Raw genomic sequence first — 15,039 nt, 5'->3', positions numbered from 1 at the left:
ATAAAAAAAAGTTCAATCGCGCTTGATTATTTCGAGGTAACGTATTTTTTTTACACCTTTGTGACTTGCCTATTTCCTTATACTATGCTTAAATCGTCAGATTATTGAAATCTACACTGTTCTACATGTACTTAACTTACCTTGTATTTATCTGACGCGCACAAGTATTTCTGAGGATCGATTTTTTTTACTAGTCTGACGGTCTGCCCTCAACGCAGACCCCTATATTAAAGGTTCATATGTGCTAGAGGTACATTACAGGGTACGACATTTCTCCCCATATAACTTTCTGACGCGCTCTAGTAACGCGAAAAATCCCCGCTTGGACTCCCCTACTATTACGAGCATACTGTACTTCATATCAGAGTTAGAGAGCAGCAGTTAACGTGCACAAATACCTTTTGTCATTCATTGACAATGAAACCAATTATTGAAACATTTTTAACACTGTATTTAAAGGTTATTTTTTTAACTTTGTGTCAAAAAATGGATTGTTGCATTGCTATTAATTTTGTAGAAGAAAACTTATTTTAAATTAACAAGCAAAATTAAAATGTTTATTTTTGTTGTAATGTTTGTTATGAGATAAAACTAATTCAGTGTCATAGTTTTACTATTTAGACGTTAGGTTTGTGCATAAAATACAAGAGGCGTGTTATATTTCTGCTACATTTAGTTTAAAATGTCATCTTATTCTAAATAAAGTGACTGTGCTGAAGGACTCAAAGTTCCATTTTAGATTAGTTTTAAATGTCTTTGATTTCCAATTCTTCACATCGATCTTTGATTGATTTTATACTCATCAATAAGTTATTAAATGGTATTATTTTGTTTATTTTTTTATATTAATGTGTTAAATAAATAGACTTCTAGAGTATTGAACACATATTTCATTCATATTTGTCACATGCCAGCTCTTAGGGGTTAATTGTGTGAACAATGTTTCGACTCAATATTAACCAAAAATGTTAGATGTTAGTTGTGACAGAGGCCACGTAAGCCTAAGAACTAATATTAAATGTCTTTATTTGTGGATGGTTAATAATAGGGATTTTAACTCTAAAACAGTTTCAAGGATATAGCCTTAACTAGTGATCATGAAGGTTTATCATGATTATTATCACATAATGTTTTGTTAATGTATTCACCGAAACAAATAGAGCTCAGAAATGTATTGTGGAAGTTTGGAAAGCTGTTGCACTGAGTGATATACAACTCCAACAATTCTACCACAAGAGAAGTAAACCTTTATGTCCCCCTCCTCTCCTTTCTAATAAAAGCACTCTAAACTATTTCGCTAAATATAAACCCGTTGGGAACCAAGAAATAAGTATGTGAGAAGTGCTATGTACCAATAAAGTCTCCTGATTTTTGTTGTTATTCAATGCCAGTACAAACTCTAATAATTTGTATTTTTGCTTTGGTGGTTGTATTTTTTTAATAATTTAATTTCATTACTGATTTCTTTTACCTATTTTCTGTTGTTGGTCAGCTTTGTATTGTTTTCTCTGTTAGTGGCTTCATTCACCAGTACGTCGGAGTGTACAGTCTGAACAGTACTGCCCTCAATGTTATCAAATATCATGAGTGGTTCATGTCATCACACTTCACACCTTGGCATCGTTTTCTTTGTTAACAGTGGCTCTATGCACCAGTACATCGGATTGTACAGTCTGAACGGTACTGCCCTCAATGTTATCAAATATCATGAGTGATTCATGTCATCACTTTTCGCACCTTGTAATTATTTTCTCTGTTACAGTGGTTCCATGCACCAGTACATCGGATTGTACAGTCTGAACGGTACTGCCCTCAATGTTATCAAATATCATGAGTGATTCATGTCATCACTTTTCGCACCTTGTAATTATTTTCTCTGTTACAGTGGTTCCATGCACCAGTACATCGAAGTGTACAGTCAGAACGGTACTGCCCTCAATGTTATCAAATATCATGAGTGATTCATGTCATCATTTTTCGCACCTTGTAATTATTTTCTCTGTTACAGTGGTTCCATGCACCAGTACATCGAAGTGTACAGTCAGAACGGTACTGCCCTCAATGTTATCAAATATCATGAGTGATTCATGTCATCACTTTTCGCACCTTGTAATTATTTTCTCTGTTACAGTGGTTCCATGCACCAGTACATCGAAGTGTACAGTCTGAACTACGGCCCTCAGTGTTATCAAATATCATGAGTGGTTCATGTCACCACACTTCACACCTTACCATTGTTTTCTTTGTTACAGTGGTTCCATGCACCAGTACATCGAAGTGTACAGTCAGAACGTCACTGCCCTCAATGTTATCAAATATCATGAGTGGTTCATGTCATCACACTTCGCACCTTGTCATTGTTTTCTCTGTTACAGTGGCTCCATGCACCAGTACATCGGAGTGTACAGTCTGAACGGTACTGCCCTCAATGTTATCAAATATCATGAGTGGTTCATGTCTTCACACTTTGCACCTGTTACCTGCCTGGCCTTCCACCCTCTGCGTAGTCACATGGCTGCAGGTTCACTGGACAGTAGTGTTACAGTTTACTCGGTCAGTATCTTAAGAAGTATTATAAATCTGGAAGTTTCCATAATTTTATTGAATATTTTTAGTAATATAAAATACACATATATTTCTATAAGTTTGAACCAAACTCTTATGTAATACAATTATAAACCCTGATCTCATTTAGTTCTTGGCCCTTATCTTCCCTACTCTTAAATTAACCTTGTTTATTACTTTTAACATGTTCATTTATGCAGTGTCTCACTTCAATGTGACTGTCAGGATAATTCAAGAAGTGGGCAACAACAACACTTTTAGAGTGATAATGGTTATTAAATGATCTATATCATATTAATAGTTGATTTATGTAAAGAAATGTAATTATAGAATGGTATTTTATGTTTACAAAAATATTTCTAGTTTTAATAGTCCATCCGAGAGTCTGGTTCCCAGATATCGAGACTAAAGCGAGCCTACTGTAGTTAAATTCAAATATATTTTTTTAAATTTTGTTGCAGAAACTATTGTAATATTTAAAACAGATTTCAAGAGTAGTGCTATGGTGAAAAATCAGCTGCACAAGTTATTTTCTCATTCAGAAGAAAGTGAAATGTCAATTGATGACAAAACTGGATCAGGACGTAAGTTAGTAAATTAACTGTCTGGAATAACTTATATATCCATCCATTGAATTTAGTTGATAGATATAGAGGTGAGAAAGGATGATAGAAAATTTGTGCCTCGAATCAGTATATTTGATCATGTAATCATCTTATTGTTCCGGTGTTTTTATCACATAACTTTACTTCCTTGTTGGTAATGTTTACTTTTCTACAAATAATGTTCAAAATGTTCAATAAAAAGTAAAATTCACTATTAAAAGCATTATATATCTCAAATGTTTTTTCTATGGGAAGATGAGTTATACTTGTCTCCAGAAATCCTATCCAGATGATTAAATGTTTTCTGGACCTTACAGATTTGTGCTATTATTACCATGCAATTTAGTGAAAACCAACTTTAAATGTTATTAAATGACTATTATGTATTAAAATTATCTGTCTTTCAATAAAAACAAGTGGAATAAAGTAGTTTTATCTTTACTAGTCAATGTTTGAACATACAAACGACAAATTTATTCTTTATCATGTATCACAGGTGGAGCCGAAAAGATGACCCTCGTTGTCACTCATTCACTAGCAGAGCTTCGCTTGCACTCGTTTGCTAGCCTCTGCCTGACTGTGAGCACTCGCTACTCACTAACCTGGACCTCAATTCCTAGTGAATTGTACATATTGTGTAAGCTTGTTTGCTGTAAGTACTTGACCTTTTGACGGTAAGCATTTTATAATTAGTTTGTATAATATTTTAAAGTTATCCATTCTATTTTACAACAACCAAGCTTCTTTCAAATATTTACTTGGTTGTATCATGTTTATTTAAATAATTGTTGTATTGATTAGCAATTTCATATAATACACCCAGCATTATATTTCACCACATTGATTACAGCTGTATTTTTGTACACTAGGTTTAGTAACTTGGATTGTTAGTAGTTTCATACTTTTTATTACATATATTAATATTAATTTGATATTGTTCATAATTAATGAAATTGTTTCTATTTTTCTATGTGTTTTATTAGTATACGGGGTGGATGTATAAATTAACCCTTAACTCTTTTGTAACTCTATAATTTAAATAATAAAATACAGTTTTTTGAGAACATTGTATTTTAAAATATTGATAAATACTTCCTAAGTTCTTCCTAAATGGGCATTGCTTATTTTGTAAACCTAAAGTACATATTATGTCTTTAATCCCACAGATTTGTGATTTTATTAACTTATAACATTTTTTAATAGTTTTAAATTCAGTTTTCTGCACACTTTCGTCTAGCTTGATTAGAAAATCGGGCTACAATTTAAAAACACAATTTTTTACTCACCTCTCTCCAGTATTGCAAAAAAGAGCCAAAATAAATTTATTTCAAAACATAATACAAATTGTCTTTTAAATCATTTTCCAATATGTTTGTTTAGTAAATCCAATAGTTAATATAAAAAAGAAAAATTCACATTTAATTTTCTAAAAATGTATGTAAATCTTCATTTTTATAATGTCTGTATTAAGTGTTAAAAATACTGAGGATTAGTTTTAAATTATTTTAAGGTACTTCCTTCTAAAAGGTAAAAATATTTTAAATCTAAAAAACCAAACTTTACTTAGTCTGATAAGATCTCGTTCATTAGTTAATGTTACATTTTCGTGACATGTTAATGTTTATTATTAAAACAATTTTAAATGGTGGTAGAAGGGTTACTTTATCCCCATCCTGCATATAAAATTATGTTTGAGTACATCAATACTTTTATTTTTAATTTATAAAAAAATACTGTATTTCTACAAGATGCATGTTATAAATCGTTATTATTGTAATAAGTTGGTTGTAATATAATGTTATTGTTATACATACAAAATATTTTATTTTTATACTTTAATTTTACAATAATTATAATCAATGTGGATTTATTTTTTACCATCAGATGTTTATATTTTAAATGATAGTCTTGACAACTTTTTACACATTACAGAAACTGTTATTTTTGTTTTAATCATAATCTTATAGCATTTATTTTTGTTGAAGATTTGTACCATATGCTTATTATCTATATATTTTGTGTTTTTAAATGGATAGCTAATCAATTATAACCTTTATAATTTCTACAAAACACGTTTAAATTAATGTAATTTAAAATTCTTAAATACCAATACTGGTAAGAACACCACCCAATTATTTTATTTACTTCTAGTAAACAATTAAATATACTGAGCAAGAAAGATTTGGCTTTTTGACTTCTAGAAATATACAAACACTACTGAAAAAGTAGTATAACAGTTGCACAAAAGCTGAATTGGTTTTTAAAACTGTTTTTTTTTTTTTTAAGTTGAATCATTTTACATACGTAATTAAACTTAAATTCCTTGATAAATAATTAAAGTTATTTAGTTTATGTAGAAATCAATGTTATTCTTTATTAAAAATTGCATTGTGGAATTGTCACTTGGTAATATTAGTATTAGTTAAATATTAGACTAAGAAATGACATAATTTGTATAGATATATAAGGGGGTACCACAAGTTTATGAAATGGTGCTATGTTGTGCAACAGAGCTCCCCTTCTTAGTGAGCCACAATAGCAGTATCTGTCCATCCACAGTCAGAGATTCTTTGTTGCTAAGAAACAGCAACATTGATAATTATAAACTATTGGGTGAAATCATTAGGGCATTTTAGTGGCATAGGCAATTTCATCATAGCATTTCCATAGCATAATTATTATTTATATTAAATTTCTTCACCTTTATCCTAGATCATAACACTTTATTTTCATTTTTAAGGGATCTGTAATCGAGTTAAAAGTATGTATTGTGTTTTTTAAACCTATAGTTAAAAAATAATATTTTTGTTGTTGAGAAGTACGTTTAGTTTTGTGCTTCTGAGGTCTTAATTGTAACAAAAATAATATAAGCAGTTATTTAAATAAATAAGGTTACATGATTGTTCTTTAATGTCTTTTTTGCAGAATGAATAGTGTTCTTTTGTGTTCTCTTAACCTTAAGTTATCCCAACATGTGCTAATAAAATAATTAAATGAATAGTATATGTATAGCAGTTCTTTCTTGTCACAAAATGGTGTTAATATTTGCAGTACAAAATCTCAAGAAGGCAATTTACTGGTAACTCAGTCATAATGAAAAAAAATGTATATATATATTCTAAACTTAATCCAAAAATTGATCACTATCAGCCCCTAGGAAACTTAATCCACAAGAAATCAATACAGATCACTCCTGCAGGGCTTTTAAAAAAGTCAATTGGCCTACCTCATAAAAAATTCAAATATTACTGTACTACTAAAAATTAAATTTTATCAACAAAATAACTTCCGCTGCACCTTAAAATCACCCAAACTATATAACAGACTTTAATTACCTATCATTGTTCTGTTAAAAAGGAAGTTAACCACATGTGATTAAGCCAGTGCCAAGACATTTAAGCTTTCAATAAGTATCTTGTAATTGAAATCTTTGTAACAATAAAAAGTACACTAATAACGGAATATCCTTTCAATGATAGGAAATATGACATCAGTTATGGTTTTCTACTTGATAAAACAAATTTATTGCAAAGTAAATACCCATGTATGTTAATGTACAACTGTAAATTGAATACTGTTTTTTTCTTCAAAGAAACAAGTTGAAGTGATTGCTACAGTGTCTTTCAATAAATATTTTTGAAAAAGTAAAAATTATTGGAGTGAATTTTCAAGCATATATGCTATCAAGCACTTTATGTGTACTTGTTATCTATTTAATTTAAAAACATTTTACTGTCATTCAAATAATTATCCAATTAATGCTAGAATTGTCTTCAATATTTTCTCTTTAATTAAGCTACAGTAATAAATTAAAATAATAAATCAAATTTAAAAAATAATAAGAAAACCCTCAAATTGTGGAAAGAATAAAAGTTTATTATATTTGAAATCTTTATTAAATAATAAAAGATACTTGTAGCCCCAATTTTTCATACTGTATTTAAGTAAACAGCAGCTGCTTTGAAAGTTTTCTTCCAGTGAAAAGGCTGAAAGCAATGTGATGTTGGTAACAGCTTACCATTGTGCTATAGAAATATTCAAGTAAATTTCTTGTTGAGAGGAAGTAAAAGCTGTCCATCAACCTCCTCTGGTATTGACAAAATTAATCTTACAACTTTGTTTGTAGATTGACAATGGATCATTGAAAAGATAAGTATGTTATCAGGAATAAGTTGGTACTCAGTCCAGAAAAATATTTTCAGAACAATTTGGGGGTGGGAAATGTAACTGTACAATCTTTGCACTAGTATTTTGAAAAGTAGGAATTCTAGTTGCTCACTACAGCACCATTTCCGGAACTTTCGGGCACCTCAGAATATTATTGTGTTTAGGTAGTGTAAGGGTCAACTTGAGATGGTAGTAACTGTTTATTGCATTTATTTATTTGAATTAATCTGAAAGAGATGTAGACATCTGTTATATAAGGATTTAGTTTCCATGAAATAACTTTTAATTACTTTAGTAGACAACCTGCCAAAAGTTACGGAGAAAGCACTCCGACCCTTATAAAGTTGTAATTGAATTGTTGGTTTTGTATGTTTAATTTGTTTTTGTCAATAGGCATTTTTTTGTACCTGGATAATGCATCAACAGTGCATACTATAATTGTGAGTAATTTAGGTACAGGTAAATACTTTGTAGAAGCTGCTGGGAAACACTCTCCCAAACCATGTACTACAATCAGCCAACTGTCAAGCTGGTTGTGGCCAGCAGAGCAATGTATATGGCCATTAAACATAATTATAATAAAATTAGCATTTACTATTATCCAGTAAGGTTGGATTAAACATAAGAAAATGGCTATACCAGTTTTGTTTTATTTTTTGTTTTTTTTTCTGTCAATTGTTCCACCACAATATATTTTACATATTTTAATTTTGAGGGTTCTAACAAAAACCGTTAAAGATTACATAAATCTAGTCTGAGAGATGTGACCTTCTTTGAATGTAACATAGAATCTGGTCTAAGGTTTAAAATCAGTAACTTTAGTTTGAACACAATTCTGGAAATAAGCATTCTATATATATATATATATTTTTTTTAGTGTATATTAGGAATCGTATATTTATTAGAGTAGACTAGAATAAAAAAGCACTATTGGTTTTAGAAAGTTGTTTATTTTAATTTAAATAAACAGGTTGTAATTTTAGTACCTGACAGGCAGTTTTATCATTAGTTTTTATTTAGTTGTCCCTTTTTATTCTCACAAAAGTGTGTGGATATGGTGGAAATGGATAATAAGTGTTTTCTCTTTTAAAAGAATACCATTTGTTTGTAGATAGCGCTGTTTTATATGCTTAAAACTAGATCCCAGACGATCAACCAGACTTTCATTCTTTCAAAATACTAACAGTAGATCCGACTAGAGTGTGAAATGGACAAACTGACGAAAGACTGAAAGAACAAAAGTAATAGGAATAATACAGAGTGAGGCAGTGAAACGGCACGATTTTGTAAAACCACCAAAGATTTATTTACAAGTAAAATCATAATAGTTGAACATGGATCTCAAGTACAAGAGTGGAAATTAAAGATTTAACTTAAAAACAATCATTTTTTAAATATGGTGTCAGTGAGGTGTCGTCCTTGGTTTTGCACACATTGTCTAAGCCCTGAGATGAAATTGTCCCATGACGTTTCGTAGCATCTGTACTGGAATGTTGTTAATTTCCTGTCGAATTCGCTCCTTCAGGTCTTCTTTTGTTCTTGGTGGATTTTCCTGGAAGACTTTGCACTTGAGGTAGCCCCAAAGAAAAAAGTCTGGTGCCGTCAGATCTGGTGAACGGGCAGGCCAGGGGAAATCGCCATTCCTGCTGATTAGACGTCGTGTAAATGCAAGTCTGAGCAATTCCATTGAGACATTAGCAGTATGGCTTGTTGCACCATCTTGCTGGAAGAGTGTTTCAGCATCTGGATCATGTCGATCAATTCCAGGCAGACCAAAAAATGGTCAACATGTCAGCATAACGTCCAGAGTTTACCGTCACTGTGTTGCCATCTTCATCTTCAAAAAAATAGGGCCCCACGATTCCACGAGATGACATTGCGCACCAGACTGTTACTTTTTCAGAATGGAGAGGTTTTTCATGAAGTTCTTGCGGGTTATCTGAGGACCAATATCTGAAGTTTTGCTTATTTACGTACCCACTAAGATGAAAGTGGGCTTCATCACTCATCCATAAGTTATGCACTCTTTCTTCATTTCGTTCAATAACGTTAAGCATTGACTGACAAAAGCGTATTCGGTTATTGTAGTCAATTGGTTTAAGGGCTTGCACTACCTGAATTTTGTATGGATGATAGTGAAGGTCACTCTTCAAAATCCGTCTTACTGATCGATTGCTGAGACCAAGTTCTGCGCTGTGCCGTCTCGCGGATTTTTCGCGGACTTCGTCCCAACACTTCGCGCACACGATTAATGTTCTCGGGTGTCCGGATTGTTTTTGTGCTGCTGCCTCTTTTCTTTGTTGTGCTAGCAGTATCTTCAAAGGTTTTAACCCAAAGGAGAATGGCTTTCCTTGATGGCACGGGAGCCCGTGGCGGCAGGTTGAATTCACGACGAAAGGCGCGTTGAGCACCAACCACACTATCCGCGTTTTTGTAATATGCCTTTACGGCATATGCACGTTGCGCACTCGACCAACGCTCCATGGCTACTGAAACTTCCACCACTCTAGACGCCCAAGGTCACTTCCCCCACTCTCGCAACCCCCCTCCGCGCCCGACAACCACTATCGAAATCGTGCCGTTTCACTGCCTCACCCTGTATTACACCTAAGACTTTTAAATTAGTTTTAGGTAGAGCCTAATACAACTCAGCCTATTGCAATTGTCTTCATGGTAGCACTTACTGAATGTGTCTGCATAAAATCACCAAGCATGACCCACAGAGCCCAAAATCTCTCCCAGTTCTAAATTTTTTATGTATATATGGTATAAAATGCGGTTGTGATTTATTTCTCTATGATGGGAAGCTGAGAATTTAGTCCTAAAAGGACCTTTGCCCTCACTCCGGAGTGACAGAATATTCTGGTTGGGTAAGGTTGGGAATAATGCCAGAAGCGAGGTCCATGAGGAAGGATTTTGGGCATTAATCTCAAGTCATTTCTCCTTTGAAGAAGGGGAGGCCAGCTCTGTAACAGCCCCTTCAGTCAAAGTGGGAAGGGCAGCACACCCTCATGTCTAGGCTAGCAACTGCCTTTTACACTTCGGGAGTCCCACCAACTCCAACAGCTCATTCACTGCATTAGGCTAGACCTCGATCTATCCTACACCCCCAATAACTTGACATTTGCGGTAAGTGATGTGCCCCTCCTGGACATTCATAGGGTTGCCCAGATAAGTGACACATCAGTTTTTTTCTGTACTCAGTGTACGTTCAACTGGAAGGTATAAACCAGCCATAATGTAAACTATCTGGGAAAATAATAATTCTTGAATACTTACAACATTTCCAAAATATCTTTCAATTGACAATTGTTTTTTATATTGAACGTTTTTTTAAATATCAATTACATGAAAATCTCATTGGAATTTTTGCACTAAGAACTGGTGATAGGAATGCTGAAACAATTTCAAACTTGGTACAAAGATTGATATTATAAATATCTCATTGGCTAGCTTGGTACACCATTTCATTTCAATGTGGCTGCCGTTAAAAATTATAAACCTAGAGAAAAAAATAAAAGGTGTTCTGGAATGCTTATAACATTTCTTAAACTTTTTATATAAATAATATTTTTGTATTTTAAACTGTTTTTCAGATATTGAGTAAAATCCGATTAGAATAAGTGATTTAAGTGGTCACAAAATCTACCTACTTCTTTCAGCTGAGCCGGAAGGACATTTATTAAGTATTGTGTACAACACTTTGATATCAAGAAGACAATCATCATGGTACATTAGGTTAAGGTAAACATAAACATAAATTAATTTGTGATAAAAACTACCTTTGTGGTAAAATTTTTAAATGTTCTAAAGATGTAATTATATTACTTTTCTGGCATTCAATATATACAAGGTGTTCACAAAAGGGTGTCACAAACTTCTGTGGCTGATAGTACTCATCATTTTGAACAAAACGTATCATAAACATAGGTCGATAAATGTTTCATTAGTCGCCACTTCATATAAAATATTATCTCTAAAACTAGTTAAGCTAAAGAAAGTAAATATAGTACCTAAGTTTGAATAGATAAGAGAATATTTTTTTCAATAATTGTGTTATTTTATTTAATATTAACAAAATGGCGTCTGTTGAAAATGTTGAAGTCAATCAAAGAAATCAGTATAGTTATAAAAAATATATTAGACACCAACTATTTAAAAAGATTCATTACAATTCCTACGGTATTTGTTGCAATGAAATTCGTCAGTAAATAAACAAGCACAACTACTTTAAAAGTAGGCTCGCATAAGCCGGGAGCAGAAAACATTTTGTCTTTTGATGGGCATGAGCTGTTTTACATAGGTTATGAATTTTTTCAAATAGTTTGTGTCTGGTAAAATTTGTATAACTATACTAATTTTTTGGTATTTGACTTCTAAAATTTTCATCAGACACCATTTGGTTAAAACTAAAGAAAATAACACAATTATTTTTCTTAATTTTCCTCTTATCTATTCAAACCTATGTGCCAAATTTGGTTTCTTTAGTATACCTAGTTTTAGAGATAATTCTTTTGTACAAAAAATACATAATGGCGGCTAGTGGCTAAGAAGACGTTTATTGACTTATGTTTATATGACATTTTTTGTTTGAAATGATGAATACTATTACCCACAGAAGTTTGTGACACCCTTTTGTGAACACCTTGTATGTTCATTTTACTCAATAAAAATGAATTTAAAAGTGATTAATATTTCTATTTGTTAGTTTTATTAAACACTTTGAGGCTATAACGCTAATATGATCAAAAGTATTTGTTTACACATTAGTATCCTTGCCACCACCTAGGAAATACAGACCACTATGTTACAGAAGGAGCCAGCCAGCGTGAACCGTGGCATAAGCAATTGTTCCCTCTCGCATTCCACGCTAGAGCACGTGGTATAGTCAGTGCCAAACAAACGTAGTGCTCACTTAGCATTTTACCAAAACTTTTAACCAAAGAATACTTAACTTTTTATCAAAACTTATCAGGCCACCATTTTTATAGCGATAGATACCTGCGAGCGAGTCTTTGTAATAGGACAAGTAGACATGCTAAGCAACTGCGTTGGCTTGTTTACTGACTGTACGTTGTAGTGCCACGAAAGGGGGTGGTATGGGACAGCGCACGCTACAGGCACGAATACTCCGCAGTTTGCGTTAGCTGGCGCCCTCAGTACTTGCTGCTTATTTTAATTAACATTTACAAGCTTAACCTATGATTATTATAGTTCATACATCAGTGTTTTGATCATATTATTTGATAATATTAGGACTGATCCAACAGAAGTGTAAAAAATGCTGACCTTGTTATTGGATATGTGTAGAATAATAAAAAAAACCGTTATAAAAATAAACAATTTATTTCCCAGCTTAGTAGTGGTAACATAGTTTGAGCGAATTCTCAAGCATATAGGCTAATTAATTGATAAGCCATATTAATTTCCTCTCCCACCCCAAAGTTGTTTGAGCAAATTCTTTTTTTTTGCATCTACTTTGTAGGTATAATATTCATCCGTAATCAGTCAGGTATTGGAAATATTTAGCCATATATATTTTAATCTTCTTTCAGTTTCTCAAAATGTCTTCTTATTGCTTGTGAAACACATTAGGACAAATGAATAGTGCAAAAATAATAAAAATTAACTACATTCACCTTAACGTAGTACATGACAAGTCCAAAGAATTAACTTAGTTGGTCAATATTTTGTAGACGAGGAGCATCCATAATAGGTTTCACCATGTCTAATGACTTATACAGACTGTCGGCACTTACAGTGTGTCCCAAATAAAATATTTTTTCATGGAAAAAATTTACATTTGTCTGCATTTAGATTCGGTTAATTTGACATAACTTGTTTAATGGCCTAATAAAGTTTCTCTTACACTCTGAAAATGTAGCCCCTTGTTCAAGATATCATCAAAATAAGCGTAGATTCCTGGAAGATTTTGAATAAATTTATCTATGGACTTATGAAACTCATTATGTGCTTGCTGTCTTTAATCCAAAGAATATAAGTTTTGCTAAATATATACTTTGATGTGTAGAAATGGCTTGAATTAAGGCACTTTCTTTATAAACCTTAAGATGTAAATATGCTTTGTGTATATCCAAAGTGCAGAAATAGTTTCCATCACGTACATGTAGAATACGTCTTGTATCTTTGGTATTGGGTAAAAAGGCACATATTCTGGAAGCCCATTTTTATAATCTATGATATCCAGGAATAATTTTTTGTATCTTAATTTGACCATCACTAATTTATGACGAATAATTTATAGTCACATTACCTACAACAATTATTTTTAAAGTATTATTGTGTTTAACTGGAATTAAATGTAGTGGATCATACCAATTTTGTTATATCTAAGCAAATGTTCCATTATTTTATTTACTGTTTAGTTATATGGTCCAATTATAATGATGGTACACTGAATAACAATTGTAGTTTCCAGTTAGCTATTGTCTGGAATTATTCATGTTCACAATGATACATATTTTTAGAATTGACCTGTATTTTTAGCTAAAAATAATACAGGAATTGAGAATCAATACCACAATTTTGCTATAGGAGTTGGAACATCCAAGAGGGGGCTACCTGAGTTTTAGTTTACCATTATCATTACTGTCACAGGAATTTTTTTAATTCGATACAGCAACATAAAATGTTTAGAAATAATTTTACTCATACTCAAAGTTTAGTTCAAAAGTTAAGTTAATTTTATTTGTTATACATATAATATGAGAGTAATAGTTCTTTTTTCCGTAATAACATCTTTTTCATGAAGCGGCCATGGCCCCTCCCCTGGATTCACCTCTGAAGCTACGTTTTCCTAGCTCCGCGACTGGGCTTTTTGCGCTGCGTGCTCCGTGCTCCGTAACTGACGAAACCACCGGTTCTCTGTAAACCAATGGAGGTGTCTCCCTAGCTGTGCTTAAGCCTTAACCGCGCTGCGTGGTCTTTGCTGCGCGATTGGGAGCACTGCCTCGAGAGCAGTCAATCACGCACCGCGCAGCAGGGCTGACGACTGTGTGTATATTATTATTATATACACTTTCATGTTAACTTGAACAAATTTAGATGAATCAAATTAATACTTATAGTGAACAGATGAGATAATGTACAAGTTCTACTGATGGTAATAATCTTTAAATTTGGCGTTTTTAAACCTGAGGTATTGAACATTTAAATAAATAAACTCTCTCCCCTTAATTACTAAGCTACAAAGTTTGCTCACATTACAAAGTTTTTTTCTGATACAGAGCTTTTATTTTATTTGAGTAGTAACCTCCATTAAAGTAATCAGTAAAACTCCTTCTTACTTTAAACCCTTCTGCTTTAGCATAGCCTCCGACATAAGCCAAAGGCATCATGTTTTGTGTAGGAAGTTCGTGCTGCGGATGAGTTACTAGTCCTTTGGGGTTGCGTGCAATAAAGTCACCCCTGATCCAGTTATAAAGACAGCAACTTACGAATACGACTAAGTCGACTGTTTCTGGTTTCAAGTTTATTGGTGTGAAAAAATTCTGAAAATGTGACACAAAATACAAAATGCATTTTCAGTTACTCTTCTAGCACGACAAGTGGCGTAGTTAAAGTGTCGTTTATGAACATCTGCGATTGCTTGTTTGTGCGTGTAGGGTTTCATGACATGATTACCCAGTTTAAATGCTCATCTCCTACTGCAACAAATGGTAGCTTAATTTCAGAAGAAGGT

General features: G+C 32.7%; 1 protein-coding gene across 6 annotated transcripts in view; it reads left to right on the top strand.

Annotated features, from left to right (window-relative positions):
• LOC124356170 (regulatory-associated protein of mTOR) overlaps positions 1-14,084 on the top strand; it is a 98,843-nt gene extending 84,759 nt beyond the window's left edge. For 4 of the 6 annotated variants that reach the window (XM_046807338.1, XM_046807337.1, XM_046807336.1 and 1 more), the window contains 2 exons: positions 2,376-2,553; positions 3,667-14,084. In XM_046807338.1, the coding sequence (XP_046663294.1) occupies positions 2,376-2,553; positions 3,667-3,684 (196 nt within the window). In that variant the 3' untranslated portion in view covers positions 3,685-14,084. Of the gene's footprint in view, positions 1-1,762; positions 2,214-2,375; positions 2,554-3,026; positions 3,150-3,666 lie in introns of those variants that run through there. The other 2 variants (XR_006921826.1, XM_046807340.1) reach the window with 2 other exon arrangements.
• The last annotated feature ends 955 nt before the right edge of the window (positions 14,085-15,039 follow it).

This window comes from Homalodisca vitripennis, chromosome 2 (assembly GCF_021130785.1).
Source record: "Homalodisca vitripennis isolate AUS2020 chromosome 2, UT_GWSS_2.1, whole genome shotgun sequence".
NCBI lineage: Eukaryota > Metazoa > Arthropoda > Insecta > Hemiptera > Cicadellidae > Homalodisca > Homalodisca vitripennis.
The sequence above is the reverse complement of the archived record's forward strand: the minus strand, read 5'-3'. Positions and strand labels throughout refer to the sequence as shown.